General features: G+C 46.2%; 1 protein-coding gene across 13 annotated transcripts in view; it reads right to left on the bottom strand.

Annotated features, from left to right (window-relative positions):
- The window catches only part of Gas7 (growth arrest specific 7), a 235,736-nt gene that overhangs the window by 67,022 nt on the left and 143,074 nt on the right, over window positions 1-25,640 (bottom strand). For 10 of the 13 annotated variants that reach the window (XM_030245562.1, XM_030245564.1, XM_006532202.2 and 7 more), the window contains one exon: window positions 18,743-18,863. In XM_030245562.1, the coding sequence (XP_030101422.1) occupies window positions 18,743-18,854 (112 nt within the window). In that variant the 5' untranslated portion in view covers window positions 18,855-18,863. Of the gene's footprint in view, window positions 1-4,592; window positions 4,629-18,742; window positions 18,864-25,271; window positions 25,417-25,640 lie in introns of those variants that run through there. The other 3 variants (NM_001277079.1, NM_001277080.1, XM_006532211.2) reach the window with 2 other exon arrangements.

The raw sequence follows: 25,640 nt of genomic DNA, 5'->3' as shown, positions 1-25,640 counted from the left end.
TCCCACTACGGATGCAATCCGAGAGCTGAGACCCATCACCTCAGCCTGCGTCCTACACAGAGTGGAGCAGGTAGGTCACCAGGAGTGTTTGATGAATGAACTCAGTTCAACACAACCATTACAACTCAGTAACATGGCTAGTGGCTAATTCAGAAAATGGCCAGCCTTCTTGTATGTGTAGGTACAAAGATACGGAGAAAGAACAAGACAGAGCCAGGGAACACAGAGCACGCCATTTTCTTCTCAGTATGTGAATCACAAAAAGTTAAAGCCCTGCTTCAAAAGTACCAGGGGCTGGGATGTAGTTCAGTGGTATAGTGCTTGCCTTCCATTGACTCAGTGCCCAGCACATCAAGTGAATAAATAAATAAAAGGGAAAAGGGCATATATGGATAATTTACAGAAAAAGAAACCAGTTATACTGATCAGTAAATAAGAAAACCTATTAATCTCCCTCAAATTTGGAGAAACATAAACTAGACTAACAAAAACCACATTTTTATTCATGGGATTAATATGGTCCTTCTAGAGTGACCTCTCTTAATGTAGATCTGGAGAAGCAGGACAGAGAGGGGGCTGACTCCTGGACAGACTACAGGTGCCTGTCAAACTTCCTTTTAACTGGACAACAGTTCTAGATGTGACATCAAATAACTGAGATTTTTTTCCCTTAGTATTTGTTGCTAAAGTAGAAAAGTCCCGGAGAAGAGGCCCAAGCATCCACCCACCGGGGAGTAATTTCTGTGGACAGAACGGCATTCCCCACTGGGAGAGTGAGGAAGGCTGGTGTGGAAAGTGCGATGCTATGCACACAAGCATCGTCACCATCATGAGAAGGAAAAGTCTGTGTTGCCTTATGTACAGAAGTTGCTGACAGAACATCCTCAAAGTGTATCCTGAAAATGGAACCTCATTAAAACAAGTATTTTCACAGCTCACCCCACTACCAACAACAGCACCCTGCTTTTGTGTATGCTTTTACTCCCTATGGCTTGGCCACCCATGGCCCAAAAATGTTAAATAGAAAACTCCAGGAATAAGCCATAGGTTCAAAGCTGCGTTCATCGGGTTTAGGAGCACAATGCAAGCGCACACACTACCGTTTAGCTCACTCAGAGCTGACTGGCTCCTTTCTCCAGAGGAGCCACATTGTATGCACACTAGCCATCCAGGGTCATAAGATCATGGTGCACCTGTCTAAGTCACTCTCCTTTCTTCCCCCAGCTTCCCCGAAGTTCCTGGGTAGTGATTCTAAGTTTCCAGTGTGCCTGGGAGAAGCTTGTGAAGTGCTTTCTTGAAGTGCACAGGTGAAATATTTGGGTGGGGTGGAAATCTTCACTGGGTTGGCACAGGAATAAAGATGACAGGCAATGGAAAGGACAACAGACCCATGCAGACAGAACCAGCTCATCACAGAGTCCACAGGTGCTTTCCAGAGATGTCTCAATAACAGGCAAAATAGAAAGCTATTTGTCATACATCTTTTGAAATTAATGTCCATGTGGATTGAAACTTTTAAGCGTGGGGGAAATAATCTGGAAGGGATAGAAATCATTCCAGACCCCAAAAGACCCAGAAGAAATATCACCGTCTAACATCAAAGAGGAGAAATCATAAAAGCTAATCCATACGTTAAAAGTAAATTAAAATATGGCAATCAGGGCAGCAGAGAGTGCTCAGTAGTTAAGGTATTTGCCATACAAGCAAGAAGTTTGGCCTCCCAGAACTTACATAAATGCCAGGTGGGCATAGCAGCTTGCCTGTAGTCCCAGATCAGAAGGTGGAGCCAGGGGATTCTCTAGAGCAAGCTCTGGGTTTGGCCTGGAGAGCTTGTCTTAAAGTACAAGGTTAAAGAATGGTCAAGAAATGGTCCTGACCTCAACCCAGGGCTTCCGTATGCACATGAGCCCACATTCCTGTTCACCTTTACACATGTGTGTTCAAACACATACATATACACATGCCCTCTGTACACACATAAATATGAAACAGAAGAAGAAAAATTACCACCAGAATTATACCACATCATGAAAGTTAAAGCCATTTGCTATATACAATGGAGACCTTTCTCTAAGAACTCCCATGATGCCTCATGCCTGCAGCGCCATACCTTGGAGAAGGATTCAGGTGAGTATAACCCCAGAGTGGGCTACACAGCCAGACCCTGTCTCAAATAAATAAATAAATAAATAAATAAATAAATAAATAAATAAATAAATAAATAATCTAAGCAAGCTCTCATAGATCATCGATATGGTTACTGGGATCTGCCAAGAGTCTATATAGTAAACTCTACCCTTCTACTGTTGGACCTTTCTAAATGGCTCTTGAGGCTCTGAGGCTCTGTTGGTCCTTGAGGAATGAGAGGCAAACTCAGAGAGAAATGGAGGGCATGAGGCCCCCCGAAGTCTTAGGCATGGGGGCTGATTTTCCACTCCTCTTCACATCTCAAAGCCTCTGTTAACTGCCTTTCTTAAAAGCCGTCGTAAGTAGCTTTCTAGTCTCCTAATAAGACCAAACCAGCCCAAGGGCAGGCACAAGCCACAGCACCCTGTACACAGTCAACCCATCCAGGGGCATCCACTGGATCTGGGATATTCTCCCATGACCCTGTCTCGGGGAGGACTCCCGTGACTTCTCCACTCAAAATCATACCTTGCAATGGCTCCAAAACCCCTCCTCTCCTAAAGAGGCATTGTCTCCTTACGTGGTACCTTACTAAGTTGTTCGTTTTTCTGAGAAACACAGCATTTATTAATGCTAGCCACTCCACTTTGCTAATCCTCGTGCGGAAGACTTTCCAGTAAAAGGTGTGACGTTATGTTTATAAATAATGCTCAAAACTGCTGAGAGTGTTGCTCTTCACAGGAAAGAGGAGATTGTCAGAAAGAACTAAAATTAGTTTGGGAACCAGAAATAATTAACAGTCTCTCCTAGGCGCAGCTGAACAGGTGCTTGCAAACACACTGGGTTCTGAGTAAGGCTGTCCAACTGACACGTTGCGGACCCCATACTCCTCTGAGAACACAAAGCCCTTCCTAATCCTAACCAGTGCTACAAAAGGTACAGAAGTTCCCAGCCCAAAACCTATTCTCATGCTCTTTTCTAATGTCAAGAAAAGGTACTGGGGACAGAGAAGACCCAGCTTGCTGATAGAATGGGAGACTCTAGAGTCGAATGCAGAAAGAATCCTCAGGAAAAGAGCCAAATCAGATTCAAAACCCTCTCTATAAAGAGGTCAGAAAAACCTGTCACCCCAGCCAAATACTATGCAGAGGGAGCCTGGAACAGGAAGGAGCCTTGGGCAGAGTTTCCCAAAGCTCAGAGCACCCCAGGATCACCAGGAACTCCTTCCAAGAGGCTGCGCATCAGCCTGAACCCCCAGCTTGTGATTCTCACGTCTGTCCTTTGAAACCTGAGAATCTGAACGCTAAATTTCCAGACATTTCTGTGCCAGAGGCAGGGACGAACACTGTCCTACCAAGCTGCAGCTGCTGCAGGTGTTGCCTGCATCCAGGTGTTACAGACGGGCCACTCAAAGTAACACGCAGAATGAAAACACTCCAGGAAGTACTCCTAACCGGATGGGTTCACTGTTCACCCGCTTCTACCTCTTCCTATGGGCAGCGCTGCTGACAAATATAGAAACTTCTTTTCCCTTCCAGGGTCTTGTCTAGAGCCACTGCAGATGGCCCTGTGTTCGCCATACTGCCAAAGGCTTCTCTATTACATGGCCACCACCAAAACGAGGCTTTCCTGAAGCCCTGGAAGTAGTGTTGTCTTACCTTTCCACCATGAAGGTTGAGGGCCAGCAAAATGGCTCACGAGGTAAAGCAGCTGGTTGCCATGCTGGCCTAAGCTTAATCCCCAGGATCCATAGGGTAGAAGGAGAGAACTGACTATTGTAAGTTGCCCTCTGACCTCCATATGTGCACTGTGGCTCACACGCACACACACACACACACACACACACACACACACACACACACACACATTGTAAGTTGCCCTCTGACCTCCATATGTGCACTGTGGCTCACACGCACACACACACACACACACACACACACACACACACACACACACACATTGTAAGTTGCCCTCTGACCTCCATATGTGCACTGTGGCTCACAGGCACACACACACACACACACACACACACACAGCGGAGAGGCCCTGGGCTGTTCCATGTAAGCTGTGAATGTGTGCTAGAGCAGACATGCTTTCCCTATCAAGGAGCCAAGCACCAGTGTGGAAGTGTTGATGTTACAAGGCTAAATAAGAACATGAAGCTTTGGTAATAGAAATTGAAAGGCTAAAAAGACACAGCCAAGCAACCCACCAATCAACAGCAAGCAGAGGACTGGAGAAATGGGCAAGCTGACTAGAGAGACCCAGGTGAAGAGGTCTGAGCCCAACAGGGAAGATTCTCTGAGGGTATAAAAGAAAAACTAGCCAGGTCCAGATCAAAGCAGCCTGAGGTTTGCATGGCTATCACCAGGACCTCCCCAAGGAGCCCCGATCCATTTACTAAAGTGTTAAAGTCGAGCCATTTCCAGAAGGGGCAGCCTCCACTCCCAGCACACTAAGCTTACAGTCCGTCCAGCGTTCCTCATGGTTCCAGGAGCTCTTTCTTCCGGGAGCAGTGACTTCTGAGCATGCAGACAGGCAGATGGCAGAAGGACAGAAAGCTTCAGTCAACAGCTGCCATGCAAGACTTTGGTCATTATCTAGTCAAGGATGCTGAGGCCCGTGAAGGTCTTAGTGGCCCTCTGCATGGCTCTGCTCACTGCTCACAGGGAGTAGGCACACAATAAACATGGGCTTCTTGCATGACTAACTTCTCACCCGGTTCTCCCTCCCACACCTCTTGGAAGAGCATTCTACTTTGGAATCCAACTCAGATTGAAAGAACAAAAAGCCATTACCCCACTCCTAGATCTTCTTCCAACAATAAGGATCCCATGGAGGGGATCGGTGCCAGCTTTACATACAGAGGAACACTCATCCGCAGTTGTGGGTGATAAACACTTTAAGCTTGACATTCTTGGTTTCACAGGATTTTTTTTTTAAGCTTGAAGGAACCTTCCGAAGTATACTCAGGCAGGAAAGGAAATCACAGCCAAGTCACCAGGAAAATTCCCTTGAATAACTCATATGGACTTCGGGAAGCCTTCTTCATGGCCATTTACATGGTGTCTGCCCACTCCACCCTGGCAAGAAGCCATCAAACGGCTAATTAGAGCTGGCCGCAGAGAAGGCCTTGAGCAAACATTTGTTGCTCGATAATCAAGTCATGTGGTCCATGCCCACTCACGTATCAGCAGAGAATCTGAAAGACAGTGGTATTTCACTGATCCCACGACAACCCAAAAGATAGTGGTATTTCACTGCTCCCGCGGCACCTCACCTTCAAAACATCTACCTTGCCTACTTCCTTGCTTCAAACAGCTTCTCTCTGCTATCCTCTCTGTATACAGCCACAGGCTCCCACCAGCCATTTGGTCCCACAAGTTCCGGAGTACCCATACTCCACCCACACTAAGAAGCCAGATGTATGAGAAAACAGCGGATGAAAGGCAGAGCACAGATAAGTCAGAAGGTCACTTTGAAACTAAGATTCCATTTCTATCACATTGCTTTCTTCTTCTCTTTCTTGGTCCTCCCTCATTGCCTCCTATTTTCAAGTGCATTGGTAAATAGTATGTTGACTTTATGTAAGTTGCTGCTTCTCTTCTCTTCTCTTCTCTTCTCTTCTCTTCTCTTCTCTTCTCTTCTCTTCTCTTCTCTTCTCTTCTCCTCTCTTCTCCTCTCTTCTCCTCTCTTCTCCTCTCTTCTCCTCTCTTCTCCTCTCTTCTCCTCTCTTCTCCTCTCTTCTCCTCTCTTCTCCTCTCTTCTCCTCTCTTCTCCTCTCTTCTCCTCTCTTCTCCTCTCTTCTCCTCTCTTCTCCCCTCCCCTCCTCCCTCTGTATGTGTGCAAGCATGTGCTGTGCATACATACATGTGCTCGAGCACTTGCCTACTTACATGTGCACACCACACAGAGAGTTGGTTATGGGAGTTGGTTCTCTCTGTCCATCACATAGATCCCAAGACTCAAACTCAGGTCAGTAGGCTTGGCAGCAAATGCTTTTCCTGTTAAGCTATCTTGCTGGCCCATGATCTATCTTTAATACTTGACACAAAACTACAAGGCTCTATCTGAACACTGGGCCCAAACTTGAGCATCCACAGATTGGATGTGAAAAATACACACATGAAGCCCACCTGGGCAGAGAAATGTCCTAGGGAATATGCTGAGGCCCATCTCTCTCTGTTAGGGCAGAGCCATACCTCATGGATTTTTGAGAGAAGAGGGGTTCATATGTTTATGAATGCCTTTCCAAGCGTTCATAGTTAGAACTGGACATTCTCACACACTTTGTACATGGTGCCTCTCAGGCAGCATCTAGCTTAAGGACCATCCAGGATTGACATCTACTGACTGTCTTAGTGGAACAATCCACCTGGATTTCAGCAGTTCTGGCCCTGCCTGACTGTGACCTCCTTTGTCCCTTTCTCCACTGTGACAGGGTGATGCCATTTCCTTAGGAACTTAATCATAGACCAGTGCTTTCCCAAAATTTGACCCACAATAATGGTGGATACTATCCAGGAACACAGTGTCGAATGATTAAGTCGCAATTCTTAGCATTTCCTTTTCTTTAGTGTTGATCATCTCTCTGGCTTAGCAATGCACTAACTTCTGGTTCGTTGTAAAATGTATGATACAGGGCCACAAACCATTTTCACTCTAGAACTTATTTCTCCTATGTACCTGCATCTTGGCAAATCAACCTCCCTCTGTCCCATCTCCCTCCACCTTCCTAGAACTGAGACTACAATTACATTCTCTACATCCATGAAACTAAATCTGCAGCTCCCATGTGAATGAGAACATGTTTATTCATCTTTCTGTGTCTAGCTTATTACTGCATAATTCAGGGTGCTGTGGTTTTATTCATGTTGCTATGGTCATAGATCTCTATCGTCTTTATGGCCAAATAGTATTCTATCGCAAATATGTGCCATATTATTTTTATCTTTTCATCCACCCATGAGCACTTTGTTGGATTCTGTGCTGTGGGTGCTGTGAATAATGCTTCAATGAACACAGTGTGTCTGATACACCAACTCCATTTCCCTTGGCTGTATACCTTGTAGTGGGAATGTTAGATTAACACTTTAAAAGGTCTAACCCAAGCAAACATCATTTGTTATGGGCATACCCTCATCTTGAACATTCCTTGCCTTTAATAAATGCATGGCGGTCATATTAATGATTATGAAGGATCCTCCCTCATCCTATTGATGAGCTCTGCTAGGTTTTCAGACTGCTCACTCCTGACCCTAGATCACAGAACTCTGGAGTGTGACCAATGAGAAGGGACAGGACCATTTGCAGGCACATATTTCCTAACCAAAACAGGAAACAAAACAACACAACTATCACCACAACAACTATAACAGCAAACTTCCAAGGAAAGAAAAAAGACTTGACTGTTCTTTAAGCCTCTAAGGTGTATGTGTACGTGTGTGTGTGTGTGTGTGTGTGTGTGTGTGTGTGTGTGTGTACATCCGATATACATCTGATATACATCAGACTCCAAGTTTCTTGGATTTTATCTTGTTCATCTTGTCTACCTCCCTGGGGACTGGGCACACGTAACAGTCAAAGCCCCATGTTCCTACCAGGAAATGCTGAGCTGCAAATGATAGCTGTGGACTCAAGGGCTTTGCAATGATAGACGCTGTTAGGACTTCTCCCCAAACTGACAAGAATAAAGGCTGGAACCACACTTGAGTCAGCTATGCCAGTGACCTCATGACCATAAACAGAGGCAGGTGAAGGGCTCTTCTGGGGGAAGTTCTTGCTCATTCTCAATCTTGTCACTATAAAACTGAGTTATTTATCTTCAAGAAGCTCTTTGGGAGTCTCTGCTTTAACTTCAGTGGTTTATAGATAGCTGACCTTTAACCTTAGAATGATGACAAAAACACTGAGTTGGGTTTTTTGTTTTGTTTTGTTTTTTGTTTGTTTGTTTGTTTGTTTGTTTTACCGTGCTTCTTATGTCAGATTTAACTTTATGCCTTGAGTTTATATTCTATTCTTTGTTACTGTTCCAGTTTGGATCTGATAAGCCCATCCCCCAAACATTACCAAAGAATCATGTGAGAAGGTCTGGTCCTCAATTTAGGGTGTTATTAGGAGGTGGCGGAACCTTCTGGGTTAGATGGGGTTTAAACCCAGCACTCAAAAGGCAGAGGCAAGCAAGCAGAAAGCCCGAGGACAGCCTGGTCTACATAGTGAATTCTAGCGTAGCCAGAGCTATACAGTGAGACTCTGTCTCCAACAAATGTCTAGTAGAAGAACATCAGGAAGTGAGGCCACAGGGAGGATACTGTTCCCTAGCAGGGGACACTAGGAATCCAACCTCTTTCTAACTTTCTTTTTGTTTCCTGGCCACCATGAGGTGAGCGTGCCTCCTGTGCCAACACTCCCACCACAATGTGCTCTGGAACCATGAGTCTAAACAAACCTTTCTTCTTTATCAGTTGATTATCTCAGGTACTTTATCACAGTGACAGAAAGCTAACTCAATGATGTCTGTATCAATTTTGTTGTTAGTGAGTCTCCTTGCAATCAGAAAAAAAAGGTAAGTGGAGACTATTAGGAAGCACTTAAGAATATGAAGTAAAATGCTTTACTTTTTCCTAATAGCAGGCTGCGATTCAGCAAGTTTATGGCAGGCCCTTTCTCTGCCTTGGTGTTTTGACAAATGGCACTCCCTGACACTTTTGACATGCACCAAAATTTGGAAGTTATGCATTAAGAATCCCCAAACAGAACCTCTAAGGAACTGCTTCCAAAGGCAATCAAGAATGCCAGAGCATCCGGCATCCTCATACATGTGTGCTCTTAATAAACAATTCTTTATTGCAATGAAATTCACTATATTATAGAACTTAACCTGTAAGAGCTTACGATACAGTGACTTTGGTCTGTTTCCGGAGTGTGGAGCCCTCACTATTACCTAATTATAGTACATTTCTATCACCTTAACCCCGTGCTCATTAGCAGCTGCTACTCGCCCATCCTGCAGCCCCTGGCAACCGCTCATCTACTTTCTGTTTCTATGGATTTGCTTATTTTAGGCATGTCATATAATCCGAATCCTGCAGAATTGGCATGGAGACTCTGTGTTTGTCTTGACTTGGTGCGATGTTTTCCAGGATCATCCTTGTTGCAGTGGGTGTCAGCTCTGCTTCCGTCTTCTCTATAGCTGAGTTCAGTTGTGTGCTCACATCTCATTTTGTCTACCCACTCCCTGATTGTTGGGCACCGGGGCTCTGGCTGTGGAGAGGGTGATGCTGTGTGTGTGAGTGCCCAGGTTTCAGTGTGGATGTGGGTTTTCTGTTTTCTTGGGCACAAAGCAAGAAAGAAAACCTGTGTTTGCATCTCCACATTTCTTTCTGGTGCAGTGGCATCTGGACCATTTGCTGCTGACTGCTAGCTCTAGCTAACAACCAATGAGATGCAGCATTTGCATTCTTTACTAAATAATTCAAAATAACTTGACTTCTGAGGATAGCGTGAAGAATACAGTCTGCCCCCTTTGTCTTCGTATGCTAACATGTTGGATGGCTTCGAATTCACTTAGTCTTTACCATAAACAAGAGAGTACTTGGCTTTAAAACCTGGTGGAAAATGAGGGGTGTGCTGCATGCTTAAGTGTTACCTAAACAAGACAAATTAAAATGGACGCTTGGGAGGAGAAAGCAAAAGCTACACCAAGGAGAATAAAAGCATGCTTTCCTGTTTAACAGCTTTCCACTGTGAATCCCTTTAAAAATAAGGGGAGTGGCCAGGGAGAGGGAAAGTATTGGGGTGAGGGAGACTGGGAGGAATGGAGGGAGGGGGATTGGTTGGGATGTAGTATATGAGGGAAGGATCTATTTTCAATTAAAAAAAAATAGAGCCAAAATAAGGGCTCTCCATGCCCATACACTCATACAAATAAGAGCACAATGCACAATTTAATCAACCAAATATGCCAAACAAAAGCATCGCTCTAGTGTTACTTTGTGTAGTACAGATGGACAGAAATAAAACCCCACAGACTGATGGTTTGGTGCAGATGGTTCTCTGGGCAAGTCTTATTGAGGGAGAGCTGTCAGGGCCACCCTATCTCGAGGGCTGGAAAAGTATCCAATTACTCTGAATCAAGTACAGCTCAAAGAATGGTTTGCACAATTACTAGTTTTGTGGAAATCCTACCTAGAAACTCATTAGTTCTTAGTGTAATCAAGTCAAATGGGAATCCATTCACTTAAAGGAAAATTAAAATAAGAAATCAAGAAAACTACTGACTACCTGGCAAGTAAACACAAGAGCTCAGTCCTTGGCTTTTATCCACTCCAAGTCTCACTCACAAACATAATAAAACATTTAGGGACACCAATTGCTTGTCAAAAGAAGGATATGAAACAAATTCCAGCTCTCCTAGATTTTACTTGACACTTCGAAGGACAAGCAGACATTCATTACAATCGCCATTTCCAGTGAACATCCTTATCTAAGAATCTATGGACTCACTTACCCTTATACCAAGTTTAGTCACTACCACCCACGTTCCCACTTCTGAGTGCTGAAGCCCGGGTGTCCAGTCACAGCCTGACTACAATGACCTGGTGACTTTGGGCAGAGACTCTGCATACATGGAGGAACCCATTTCTGAATATGTGAAATTGTTAGACACTGTTATGCCAGGAATCATCTTTTCTGCCCATGCCAGACAGCGAAGAGTTTTGGCTTTGCTAGTTCTACTAAGAACCCAGGGACATGGCTGTGCTCCAATAAAATGTGAAGTGAATTTGGCTTGTGAGCCTTAGTTTAGTCCCTCCTGGGTTACATGATTTGAAGATCCCCTTTGGGATGGGTATTGAGTAAAGTCTTCAGCCACTGAACCTGTTGTACGAATGCCAAGGATGCACCCCTATGGCACTCCATCTAAAGCCGTCTGTACACAGACACACTGATGTTAGAGCCCTGCTCATGTTCCTATCAAAGTGACTCCTGTTCAAGGAGGACGTCATCTTGGAACTAGAAGTAGTTATGTGGGAGGGGTGGAGTCAGGCTTTTGATAGGCTGTTTGGAGTCAGGTGGTCTAACCAAAAGGATGGAGAAATAGCTCTCCAAGCAGTGGTTGGGTTAGGAATCGGTGAGGAGGTAGAGTCTGGCCAATAGGAAACAGGAGATTTCCAAAGTGCAGCAGGGCTCCTCCAACAACCCTTCTAAAGAAGTCACTAGAACTCCTCAGTGGCTGCTGCCCCTCCTGCATGTCACTGCCAGACACTGAGATGCATGGTGTGACATCTTCCCTGGCCTTGCCTTCACTTTCTTACTGCTTAGGGCTCATTATCTCCTAATAAGGTCTTAGCATTTAATCCTTTCCTCAGGCCCTGCCTTCTAGAAGAACAGGGCCAGTATATTACTTCAAATTAATCTCCTTCTTTGGGGATGAAAGACATATAAAATAAATGGAATGACTTGGTTTAATGCATTTGAAGGTTAGTAAATATGCTGTAAAACAGTGACTCATACACTACACAGAACTGATCCTGGCTTTCTGTGCTAGTTTCAAATGTCTCTCCATTATTCAAATGGTATATATATATATATATATATATCACAATATCAAAAAGGCCAGCTAAGTGATAGAACTTCTGTCTTGGTTACGGTTTCCATTGCTGTAAAGAGACACCATGACCAAGGCAACTCTTATAAGAACAACATTCAACTTGGGCTAGCTTACAGGTTCAGAGGTTCAGTCCATTATCATCAAGGCAGGAAGTAGGACAGTGACCAGGCAGACATGGTGCTGGAGAAGGAGCTAAGAGTTCTACATTTTGTTCAGAAGGCAAACATAAGAAGACTGGTTCATGGGCAGCTAGGGTCTCAAAGCCCATCCCCACAGTGATGCACTTCCTTCAATAAGGCCACACCCACTCCAACAAGGCCACACTTCCTAATAGTGTCCTGGGCCAAGGATATTCAAAACACCACAGCTTCTAACAGTAAAGGGAACCAGCACTGTTGTGTTAGGTCTCTTGAAACAGTTGATGTACCAGAGGCCCTGTTACTTACAGCCTACATACACTGAACCTCAGTCCCCAATGTGATGGTGCTAAGACGTGGGGACTTAAGGGAGGATTAGGTCAGGAGAGCTCCCACTCACTTGGGATCCATGCTGTGATAAAAGAGCCCATGGATGCTTGCTCATCCTTTTTTCTACGTAAGTGCAGCAAGTGAGCCCATCTCTAGTAATCAGAGGGCAGGCTACCACTGGACAGCCAATCCTCAGGTACTTCGATTTTGGATTTCCCAGCCTCCAGATTTTCCATGGTTTTCAAGCTACCTTTTGCCCTTTGATTAAACTGGCCCAACATAGACAGACTCTGAACATTAACCTAGGCCCCTGAATGAGTAGGCTACTGAGAACAGCCCACCAGCTATGAACCACAATGCCCAATGCCCCAATTTAGCCTCAGGCAACTTCGGAGGAACTCAGAACCTGTTCAAGACGTGCATCCTGCCACTGGAGTCCCTGGCCTCCTAGGGCTGCACTCAGAACCATTCTGCAGATGAAATGCCCCAGAGAGGCAGAACTGTGGGGAAGTGAAGGGGTTGAGACTCTGGTTAGTGACTTGTGAATGGCCTGCTGGAGTTACTGGAGAGTCTTCATAAAACCAGTGCCAGGATTGTAGTGGCTTACCCACTGAAGCTTCCTGCTGGGCATCCAGCTCATTCACAAACACCATTCACTAAATCATCTGTGTCTCCCCAGGAACCTACACGGCCCTTCTCTTGTAAACATTGCCTGTATTTCTGTTTGTTCCTCGCTTCCCCTCCCTCTAGGCTCTTTGTTCCTTTGCTTGTTACAACAGCACCTTGCATGGACTCATTCCTCCTATCTTGGCCTCTTTAACTCCGTATTCAGAGGTCTCTCCTGCAGGCTTGCACTGAGCAGTGTGTTTGTGCCTTAGAATAGAGATTCTAAAGATCTGCAAATTCTAGAACACCTGACTCAGTTGTGCATGTTGGCCACTGCACAATGGTGGCCAGCAGGGGTGGAATCCATTCTGCTCTCTGCATGCTGGACCACGTACCCACAGGATTCTCTGGACTTCCATCAGTGGCCTTGATGTCCTTTGAGACATGGGTGCATCCACCCATGTGCTGGTCATCTTTCTGAAGATGCAGCAAGGAACCAAGCCCGCAGCATAGAGTCACCTCCTTCCTTCCAGCTGGCCTCCTAGTATCTCCCATTGTCCCTTACTTCATGACTGCCACACAAAGCAGAAAGCCAGGAGGCAGGCAAGCTCCCTGCCACCAGCCTGCCACATCCTGTCTGACAGTGTTTGGCCCTCCTCTTTCAGGCCACCGCTGTAAATTGCGCTGACCTCATTATTTCTCTTTTCATTTAGGCTGTCGACTTGGTGCTTACTGCTCCCAATTCCTTCACTGACGCATGAGAAGTCTTGCTGTAAGGTTGTGATGGGCTCCCGCCACTGAATCTTCCCATTGCCCACTGGGTGAAGAGTGATGTCAGTCACACACACACACACACACACACACACACACACACACACACACACGCTCACTTCCGTGTTTCTACCACTGCCAAGCCTTCTTGCCTTCTTCCCGCTGTTTTGCCCTCTGTTTGGGCTACATCCTTGGTTCGATGCCTCTGTCATGGCCCCCTCCTTAGAGTCCTCTTTGCATCCCCCCCCACACAGGTGACAGGCTCCTCCCTGGAGCTCCCACCCCACTTTGTCATTGCCTGTAATTCTTGCAGGTGTCTGCCTATCTCTGGCGCCTTCAGAGCTGCAGTCTCTGAGAGCAGTCTGTGTCTCATTTGGTTTTGCATGCCCGCAGCCCAATCCTGGCAAGTAGGGCGCAGACCTTCATCCATGAAATCCTAAACTGATGTGGAAACAAGCAGATTATCAGAGGAAGGAGACACTGATGTAAATGAGGTTTTGTATAGAACACCTGTTATGTCCAAGCATCCTCTGGGGAAAGGCAGGTTAGGGATTAGGGGGCAGAAAGAAATCCAGGCAGCTCTTAGGATCCTTGGGTTCTGCACTGGTGGATTCTACTAGCCACAGAGGGCTGTGATGCTCAGGGAAAGACATCTGCATATGGTCTGAACATGCGCAGGCTTTTTAAAATCTCTTGTCACTATTTCCCCGAAAAAGAGTAACAACAATTTATATAGTGGATTCTTGCTGTACATAATTAGAAATGACTTAAATTCCACAGCAGGATGAGTATAGGTTCTATGCAAACACTACCCAACACTCATAAAGGTAGGGCACCTGTGGGAGTTTTGTGGGTGTTTATTTGTTGTTTTTATTTGTGTGTGTGTGTGTGTGTGTGTGTTGTTAATCAGAGATCCTGACCGTCACTTGAGGGTATTTGAAAACTATCTTCAGGGAGGATGAGAAGTGCATACACAACGGCTTGAAACGGTGGGGAGTGGGTCTGACTTGTCCATGAGCTACTGCTTGGACACGTGGAGGGGCTGGCATGAGACAGGCAAGTTGGGACAGAAAGGGGAATCTGGCAGTGAGGTACCAACTCAGAGACTTCAGGAGTCAGGATGTGAAGCAGGGGCAATACAAAAACAAGGGTCCCTTCTGCTAGGCACTCTGCTCCAGACAAGCAGGAGGTTCTAAGTGGGAGGGGGCAGCAGACTAACAAAACACTCCCAAGAGGGGCTTTGGAAGGAGAGAAGCTGCTTGCTTCTCTTCTTGACCAGGTAGCAATCCTTAATGATGCTCAGGGGTTGCCGTGAGAGGCCTTTCCCATCTTGTCCCTTCCTGGTCTTCGTAGTTCCAGAGAGCATCGCAGAACCCACAGCTGTCTTTAGATACTGCAGACCTCTTCACTGACATTCTCATGGGTGATCAAGCAGGTATTCATTTAAAATCTGCTTACAGGATTGACGGTATAGCACATTGACACAGCACTTGCCTAGAACGTGGGGTCCAGGGCACAGCATACACACACACATACACACACACACACACTCCAGTTCCCTCAAAGCATGGACACAAAGCTTTAAGACCTGTTCCCACTAAGAGCAAATAAGCAGTTTAGGGGCCAGGCCATTCAGCACGGTACATGGTTAAGGCTCAATAAGTATATGTTGAATTGAGCAGATAAACAGTGAATTCAACCACCACTTAATGAGTGGGTAAAGCTGGCCTGCATCCAGGATGCAAGATCAACAAGTTAGGATTAGTCAGTAAAAGAGAGAAAATGGGAGAGGCCAGCCCTACCGGCTCCATCAGGTAACCTCGCAATCAGCGCACCCTACTGCCAGAGCCTTGTGAACTTAGGGAGCTGACATACATACTCTCTCCATGACTATTCATGCTACAGTGATAAAGTTGAGCTATGACAGAGACCCTGACCTTTCAGCTCTAACCTAATTAGTGCCCGGTCTGTTAGAGACTCCGCTTGCCAACCCGAGGATCACCCTGTATGCCACAACTCCAAGAAAGCTCTGACCTATTGGTATATAAAAAGTCAGAATCCTGGAAGGAAGCTGTCAGATACCATCGGTGGATATAAAATGTGGCCATTCATAAGTAGAATAGTAATTAAATTAACGGCAGCACATTCCTAATGCACAGTGATTAAAAGAATGAGTTAGACAGAAATACTCAAAGCCATAATGGAGGAGCTAGAGAAATTACCCAAGGAGCTAAAGGGAACTGCAACCCTATAGGTGGAACAACAATATGAACTAACCAGTACCCGGGAGCTCTTGTCTTTAGCTGCATATGTATCAAAAGATGGCCTAGTCGGTCATCACTGCAAAGAGAGGCCCATTGGACTTGCAAACTTTATATGCCCCAGTACAGGGGAACGCCAGGGCCAAAAAGGGGCAGTGGGTGGGTAGGGGATTGGGGGGGTGGGTATGGGGGACCTTTGGGATAGCATTGAAAATGTAAACGAGGAAAATACCTAATAATAAATAAATAAATAAATAAATAAAAGAAATACTCAAAGCGTAGAACAATGTCTACAATAAGTTGTTCTCACTATTTAAAGGATAGAGTGAATTACATTTGTAATTTATTTTTAAAATGCCGGTATGTCTATGCTTAGAAGATAGAGAACATAAATGTCTCAAAGGATATAAGTGATAAGTAGTGATTGGGGCTTTTTCAATATATATATTTTCAAATTAATTTAAAAAAATGTATGTGCATTGGGTTGGGTTTCAGACCCCAGAATAAACAGCTGAGGTGCATATTTAACATAAAAAGCAGAACTGGCCTCCAGGTTCTCCCAGCATCCCTCAGTCCCTACCTGTCATATCCTGGCCCCAACCCTGAACTTTCCAGCCCAGGGGCTGGGCTGCCCTTCTTCTCCTGAGGCTCTTTGTTGTATAATCCAGATATTTTGGTCTCTCCTCTGCTCTTTCTTCTCTTTCTCTCTCTGCATGTGTTCTTTCTCTCCTCTTTCTCTTCTCCCTCTCCACTGTTTCCATTCCCACAGTGACTTCCCTGACTTCATTCCTTGGGACCAGTGAACTTCCAGCTCCAGAGTGGTTTCCCAATAAGCCTGCTTTTATATAATCTCTAACATAGCTTGAATTGGCTTGTTTCACCTTGGAGAAATAACTTATGCCATTGGTGTCTTGCCTGCACATTTGTCTGTGTGAGGGTGTTACATTCCCTGGAACTGGAGTCACAGACAGTTGTGAGCTGCCTAGTGGATGCTGGGAATTGAACCCTGGTCCTCTGAAAGAACAGCCATTGTTCTTAACTGCAGAGCCATCTTTTCAGCCCCAAATGACTGGGGATTTTTATTGTTGATTTGAATCTCACTTTTATTCACTGGCTTTTAAACCCTGAGAATGTACTATTCTTTAGCAGAGAGAAAGACAGAGACAGAGAGACACACAGAGAGAGACACAGAGAGGCAGAGAGCACCTAGAAAGGCCCTTTCTCTATTTTCCTTCGCAACAGACTGGCTAATTTGAAATAAGAACAAATCCACCCAAATTCTTGTTCTTGAGCTCATTCAGTCCAAACTCTGCACTGCACAGATGGAGATCTGTGTTCAGACACCCACTCCCCTGGGAAATGACACTGAAGTAGTTGCTACCCAAGGGGGGAGTGCATTCAAACAGCCACAGGCCCCCCTGAAACATCTAGGCTCCCTGAGCATGGTGGAGCTGCTCAAGTGTCTGTTTTGAGGAAGTGTGAGATTAGAACAGCTAAAAACGGCTCTACTTCCTTTTTCCTAGAAACCTTGGTCACCTCTCTTCGAGGAGGACACCCTGCTGAGCAAGCAGGTTAGGGTGCTTGTGGTATGTGCAGGCCAGCCACCCAAAGTAGCAGCTGTTGGCTTCTCTGTGTCTTGGCTTCTGCCTGTCTTCTCACTGGCATTCCCTCTCAGTTCAGGCTCAAAATCAGAAACCACATCAACAGCATCCACACCCCAGGTGGTAAGATAGAGAGGTATGACGTCATATGGATGCAGAAGACAGAGGTGAAGCCAAGACTGGAGAACAGGCAGAAGTTCACCTCCTGCTTGAGCACACGTGTTTAGGATGTCCACCAAATCCAACTTCCCTTGTGTTGCATCTCCTGGTTGTCTTGAGGTAAAGTCCTTAGAGGCATAGGAAGGTCAGAACTTTTCAGTTACCTTATTCTTCTACCTTCAACCTGAACAGTGTCCCACTTAACTTGTAAGAAGACCAGCCATACTGCACAACATTTAAAGATCATCTCCACATTGTAGTCATTTGGGAAGTCCAGGGAAATGTTAACTATTTGGAGATATGGCGTTCCAGTTCTATTCAACTCAGAGATATGTGGGGAGTGGTTTGATGGCTTCTAATCTTAGCACTTGGAAGGCTTCCTGTCACAGGAGAACTACCATGCATTCAAGACCAGTCTGGGCTATATGGTGAATTACAGATCAACCTGGTTTACCAAATGAGACCCTGTTTCAAAAGAATGAGGAGAGAAGAGAGGAAGAAAGGAAAAAGAAAGGAAAGGGTATGGAGAAGTTGAGGGGTGGGGACAGGGACTCAGTGCCCCAGTGCTCCAGTTCCTCCGTGCTAAGGGGGAGGATGAATGGCCCCACATAGTCCCACCATTACCAAATGCACAATCCACAAAACAGCAGCCAGTGAGATACTTCAATTGAGAAAAAAGGTGTTATAATGAAATTAAGGAGAGTATTTTCAGCCTCTGTTCTAGATCCTCAGTACCATTAGAACGTTCAGAGTTCCTAGACAGTGTGGAATACCTTGACCTGTAGAACTAGCCTCTGAGGCCAACCATCCTAGATCCTAAGGTCGAGTTCAAAGGAAGGTGGGTGTGAGGTGTCAGGGATTCTGGGAATCTTGGACAGCTGTCCTTTGGAACTGCTTCCAGAATACAGACCCAAGCCCTAACATCCAGCACCAGGGACGAGCAGGACTCTGCTGTAGCTCTGGGCATATGTTAAACAATTCTAGAGTCAAAGGGTTAAGATGCCAGGTTACCTTTCCTTGGGTCAAATTTAGCAAGAAAAAGCCCCCCCAACCAGAGGTGGAAATGGAGGGAGAAAAGCACCCCTAGGGAGAGGCAGACATCCTGGGGCTTAGAAAAGGCTGCGCCTGAACAGGACTTACCATTGGTAGTCGTGTTGACATAGTAACGGCGGCCCTGAGGAGACAAGTAGCTGTGCCAGCCGGGTGGAAGGATGACCGTCTGGCTCTCCTCTCCTGGCGGAGGGGGGACCATCCCAGGCTTCTGTTGAAGAAAAAGGCAGGGGTCAGACACATTTGCCATTTTCACAGCTGTTTTGAGCCACAAAATCACTTCGAAATCGCTCAAGTGGGATAGGATGGCCTGCAGGCCTCTTTGGGGGCATGGCTCCCCCAGATCAGACAAAAGAACTGCCTTTCTTCCCTATCAGACCCTGCAAAAATTCATCACAGGGCGGGGGTGTGCTTGCCAGGGAACCTGCCACTCCACATGTCCCATTGTGGACTGCAGTCTATACCCGCTGAGGTCTGTGCAGTCTACACTCCACAGGACCACTGAGTGCAGCAACAGACAGCCCCAGGCCTGCTGTGCAAACCTAGCAGAAGTAATTAATGCAAGTTGCGACAGAACAAAGTGTAAAGCATTCTATAATAATGTTGAGAGTCTGCGAGGAGAGCTGGCTTGGGTTTCTCTCTCCAACGGCCGTGTCATCGTGGCAAAGGGAACCAGAATTTTTATGACAAACTAGACACTATAGGGTTGGTTCTTGTTAGCCAGGCATAATAATATTCATCTTAAAAGACAGAAGAATATGTTAGCAGGAGCATTAGGCGTGAAGCAGGTACATGTCGTAATAGCATCTGTGAGTCCTCAGTGGTAGGATTATGGGCAATTTTTATTATCTTTTTTTTCTACTTATATTTTCCATGTAAATCTCCAATAAACACAGAAATCAAGGCTCTCAGCTAAAGAACATTTAAAAATAAAGACAGAGGATCCAAATTAGCCCACACAATTGCTGTGCCTTATGGAGAAGGTAAATTGACAGAAATCAGAATTCCAGCCACAAAAGTCCAAGATTTTCTTAGCAAAACCTCTTTAGAAATACAGGGGCCAGCCACCAGGTCCTCAGTGTCCTCAGTGTGCCCTGCTGCACACAGGAGCAGCTCCTTCCTGTTACCAATATGTAGGAAAGTAGGATCGTGGTTGAAACTGGAGCAATGAAGTGTGCGCTCTGATGGCCCTCTCCTGCCTGCTCCTCCAGGGCTTTGTCTCAGCATCCTGTGCTGACCTCTGTACCAGAGGAGGAAAGTGCAAATCCCCTGTGCTGGTGGGAGCAAACATGGTGCCTCAGCCTTCTGTGTAGCCATGGTGTCTGCCATGAATTCTCACAACTGTTCCTCTGTGCTCAGAGGTGTGTCTCCTGCACAGGCGCCTGCTGAGCCCACAGCTTCTCTTTGATCACATGTGAAAGACCATGCTCTAGACAGGTGACAGTGAGGTACACAGAAGCCAGGTTGAAAGTGGTGTGGAACCTTCCTTGATGACGTAGACCATACATACACCAAGCACAAATAAACCTGAGAACAAGTGACATCGGTTCTGTACACCTCTCTAGTGTCTCCTGGCCTGGGAGACGGCCAGAATACAGGTAATACAAGTAGTGTAACGATGAGCACAGAGGGAGTGAAAAGCCGGGTGGGATGGGGCAGGCCTGTGATTGGATCATGAGTCTGAGGCCAGCCTACATAACAAGCCTCTATCCCAAATAACCAAGAGTTAATGAATGAGAAGAGAAAGAAAAGAAGAAAGCAAGGGAGGAAGGCATGAAGGAGAGAAGGAGAAAGGGGAAGGTGGGGGGAGATCCTGGTGCTGAAGAGAAATGTTTTGGCTGGGGAGTCTTCTAGACCCAGAGGGACGAGATGCCTGGTCGTTGTTTCTTGAGCCTAACATCAAGGAGTAGCGTAGAAGGTGTCCATGGTGAGGCCTGGGAAGCTATGGAAGGTGGTTGAGCAAGACTAACAGCTCCCAGGAAGGCACTGCACAGAGAGGATCCAGGGATGCAGTGTAAACAGCCTCAGGCTCAAAGCATCCCTGGTGCCAACCCTACCTCAGCCAAGCAGCCACCGCTTTGCCTCAGGCAAGTGACTCAGTCAGGCTATTTTCACATCTATGAAGCAAAAGACGCTAAAGTTGGCCCAGGTGTGGACCCCTCTGGGGAGATCCACTGTAACACACTCAGAGCCCAAACGAGGGTACACCTCCAGGGTTGCTCAAGAGATTGGGGGGGGGGTCTCACCAGAGGGGTACACAGATGCTAGCTTCTCTCCCAGGCTCTATTCTCTGAGAGTTGACGTCCAGGCAGACATACTGCCCTCCCCTCCAACTGCCCCCTCAGCATGTCTGAAACATCACCCCCAACGGTTCTTCTCTGAGCTTTCTGCTGCCAACACTGCCTGAGGAATGCTTGACAGGGAGGCCAGCACCATCTGGAGCTGACTAATGTGAAGGCTGCTCAGGGAAGAGTCCTGTGGGCTAAGAGTGAGTAAACTGAGCCTCCTGAAACCCCGGAGGCCCGGCTTTGAAGGAACTCTAAGGAGCCTGGCCCTCCTCAGATTCTCTATACTTCTCTCCCTGGAATGACTCTGATTCATAGGAAGCCTCGGTTTATAATCAAGGGCATGGGTGACCACTGAGGTACACTGCCTTGAGGTCTCTCTCTCTAGGGAGTACAGGGATCTTTGAGGAAGTGTTGAGGGACAGGGCTGGGCCAGGAAGGTCATAGAAAGAGTGGGAGAGCACCCACTGGCTGGGCCTAGTTCCTAAAGAGGCTGATGTGCTGCGCTAAGGCTGGTTTCCACACTTGTGAAACACAGCTGCCAACTGGCTGGCTCTCCTTGCTGGCCATTGGACTACCTTGCCCTCATCTCCCGAGCCCGCTGCTGCCCTCTTGTCCTTGTCTTTCCTAGAAAGAAGTCATTCTTGCTAGCTGACCCCCACAAATCAGGAGTCAGAAGATGCTGGAAACAGCCGAGGAGTCCTTTCCCCTCAGGGATGAAAACAAGCACGTGAACAAGGTGCAGATAAGCATTCAGGGCAGAAGCATTCACCAAGGCCAAACAGTGGAGACAACGCAAAGACCATCGTTAAGGATATGGATAAAACTCGGGACAGCTATAGGATGGAATATTACTCAGAAATGAAAAGGAATAGGGTCCTGGCTCTCACTACACCATGGCTGGGCCCAAAAGTCATCATGCTGAGTGAGATCACAAAAGCCACATGTGGTCTCTTTCTATTATGTGACATTATGTCACATGTCCAGAGCAGGCAATGCCACAGAATACACTAGTGGCTCCAGAGGGATATGGCCTATAAGATGGATACAGGGCATGTTTGTCTGTGTGTGTGTGAGTGTGTGAAAATGGTCTAAAATAGGGAGATGTCATGGTTACACAATATAATGAGTCATAAACACTATGCATGGTCAACTATATATATATATATATATATATACACACACACATATATATATATATAATCACAGTAAACTGTCTTTGAAGAATATACAACAGGGCTAGAAAGATGGCTCAGAAGTTAATAGCACTTGCTGCTCTTACAGAGGACTCAGACTCGATTCCCAGAACCCACACAATAGCTCACAAAACAAGCAAACATAGGCCTATAACTCCAGTCCCAGGGGATCTGATGTCCGCTTCTGGGCTCTATAAGGATTGCATACATGTGATGCACAGACATACATGTGATGCTCAGACATACACTTGATGCTCAGACATACACGCAGGTAAACACACTCATATGCATAAAATAAAAACAAAACTTTTAAAAATATGCAAAGGCACAATTTTATAACCTCATCACCTGACAGCCCTCATTTAAGAGCCCCAGAGTATCAGTGGTCCTCACTCTTATGGCCTCAGAGGGGCAGGAACAGTAGAAGCCTTCTGGGAGATCTGCCCACAGCCACAGAAAGGGTAGAGCAATTAAGGAATCCCTTGAATTTCTTCCCTAATTAGCTCCCTCCCTGGTTACATCCGTCCCTTTTGTGCTGGCTGGTTTTATGTCAACTTGACACAAGCTAGTGTTGTTTGGAAAGGGGGACCTCAATTATGAAAATGCCCCCATTAGATTGGCCTGCAGGAAAACCTGTGGTGCATTTTCTTGATTTATAATTGATGTGGGAGGGCCCAACTTACTGTGGGTTGTGCCACCCCTGGGCCGGTGATCCTGGGTTCTATAAGCAAGTAAGCTGAACACGCCATGAGCAGAAAATCAGTAAGCATGCTCTCTACTTCAGTTCCTACTTCCAGGTTCCTGCCCTGTCTTCCCTTGATGACAGGAGCGTGACCTGAGAGTTGTATACTGAAATACGCACCCCACCCCCCAGTTAATTTTGGTCCTGGTGTTTCATCACAGCAATAGAAACCCAACTAGGACACCTTCTTTCCCCTGGCCCTTGTGTCTCCTCTCCTCAGCTTGCTTGCCTCTTTCCCATGGGAAGAGTAAGGAAGAGTGACAGGAAGTGCCACAGTAGGGGCACAACTCCTAGAACAGACAAGGTCAGAGGGAGCAGAATGGGGTGTATGGTGGTGAAGCTTCCTGCTAGGGGAGGCGTTCTGAGTGCAGCGCATGGGATGTCTCAGGTGAGATTAGAAAACCCTGCCTCTGCCTCTGGAAGGAGCCATCCCTGGGCCAGAGTGCAAGGCTGGGTTTCAGTCCTTCCCACTCTCCTTTCAAGAAACAGCATGCTTAACTATAGGCTCATACTCTGAGGGTATGAGGGAATGCTTCAGCCTTTTGTCTCTCCTCCAAATAGGTGCAAAGGTCCTCTGTGGTGTCACACAAGATGGCATGCTATTTTTAAAATTCTGTGTATTCATACACTGTATGAATAGGACGTGGCACACTTGTTTATCCATTGAGCCTTTGATGGATGCTTGCATTGTTTCCACTTTGGAGTCTTTGTAAATAATAGTGCTATAAACTCTTGGACCTTACCCTACTTTATATGTAATAATGAGAAGTTTGTAGACCACTTAAAATCCCACTCTAAGCTAGATGCCTCCACAGCTGTAATCCTGGCACTCAGGAAGCCGAGGCAGGAGGATCACCTGTTCAAGGTTAGTTTGAGAAACACAGTGAGAATCTGCCTTCCAACGCCAAAGGCTGGGAGTGTAGGGTGCTGGCTTACCAGGAGCATGGACCTGTGTCTAATCTCTACCATAGCAAGGAAACAAGCAGAAACCAGACAAGCCCTAGTCTAGCAGAGTTCCCACAGAGATCTGAGTGTAGGTCTGATTTCTGCACATCTATAATGACTCCTACCCCTAAATGTCTTTAGTACATATCTTTATAAGATGTCTGTATAAATGATGCTTTTATTTCTATTTTTAAGTAAGGTCTATCACAGTCAGGGGTTTAATGATGTTCATAATATTGTACAGGTAATTAAATGGTTAAACCAAAATGACTTTAAAATATTGCTTTGGGGCTGAGAGTATTGCTCTGGCAGAGCACAGACTTAGTGCACCCTGGGTTCAGTCCAAGAACATGAAAACATCACTCAGTCAGTCAATCAAACCAACCAACTAAAATTAGCTTGCTTCTAGAAAATTCTGCCCAGTTACTTGATGCCAAGTTACCTTCAGCCCATCTCCTGCCAACACTCAGCTCCATGTCAGCACTTGTCCACCTGAGATACGACTCCCACAAGGGGAATGACAACTCAGGCCTGAACCTCTTGCTTGTCTCACAGTCTCCAAAGGAGCATATGCCTTCCCAGGAGATGCGCAAAAATATCACCACCCTCACCCAGACGTCACGTTCATTCCCCGGCTGCCGGCTGACTTCCCCAGTCTCCTTATTTTAAACACAAAATAAAGCATTCCTCTTAATGGCGGTACTGACTCCTTTTGGAAAACAGCAAGCAAACAAGTAAGGGCTATCACCCAAAGTTCAAAAAGAAATGCTCCGTCAGGACCTGATGGTACACACCAGTAATCCCAGCATTCAGGAGGCTGAGACAGGAGGATGGTCAACTCAGCATCAGCCTGGGCTACCTTGTGAGTCTGAGGCCAGGCAAGGCTACCTAATAAGTCCCTGTCTCAAGTAAACAGAAGCCCAAAGAAACCATATAAAAATCAATCACCAAACACACAGAAAAAAAAAAAAAAGCAAAGCAAAATCCAGAAAAACACACAATACCCTAAACAAAAACCAAGCGTGGCCAGCAGCTCAGCACATGCTAAACCCCTGCTGGTTGCCACCAACCAGATCAAGGCAGTTTGCATCCTGAGTCCTTGGTTCACTACGCTCCAGAGCTACTCCGATACGGCATTAGTGGGAGCAACTGAGAGAAACCATCACCTCTGAAATAGACACCAGGAGGGAATCTAAAACTTCAATAAATACGATTTGTAAAAGAGGCAGTGTTGAGTGGTACAGCTACTTATGAAAGAGACGGATCTTATTCCCTAACCCCATGCCCTCCTCAGACTATTTAAAGAAAGACTCGAGGTTGTATCTACAGCCTCCAGTAAGTTCCGACCCCTCTACTAAGCTCCCCAGAGCCTCCTCCACTCTTCACATTCAAGTTCATCCTGGGACACCATCTCCACCTGCGGGATGCTTCTAGGAGCACCTGCCTCTTACCTTCTGAAGCAGTGAGTGAGCGAATGCTACCTGCAGGTGTTCACGGGTGGCCTCCAGACACTTGGTTTAGCAGCGGATCAGTGAGTTTTAAGGTCCCCACTTCCTTGTCTTCTCACACCCCAAACCCAGCAGCAATGGGAGCTCTAAAGAAAGGCATATCCACAGGGCTCTGCACCCCCTCTCCCCCCACCCCCCAGATCTATATATAACACCTCTGAAGTTGTCAGCCTAACGAGCCACTTTCTGGCAGACCCGTTGCCATGACAATGACTGCTAATGAGCCCAGCGCTGTGATTGGCACTGCTTGAAGGCTCCTCCACAAACGACTTGCCAGCACATTCTTCCTTCCCAACCATGTAGCCAGCTGGA

The sequence above is a fragment of the Mus musculus genome, chromosome 11 (assembly GCF_000001635.26).
Source record: "Mus musculus strain C57BL/6J chromosome 11, GRCm38.p6 C57BL/6J".
Lineage (NCBI taxonomy): Eukaryota > Metazoa > Chordata > Mammalia > Rodentia > Muridae > Mus > Mus musculus.
Note: the sequence above shows the minus strand (reverse complement) of the source record. Positions and strands in the feature narration are given on the sequence as shown.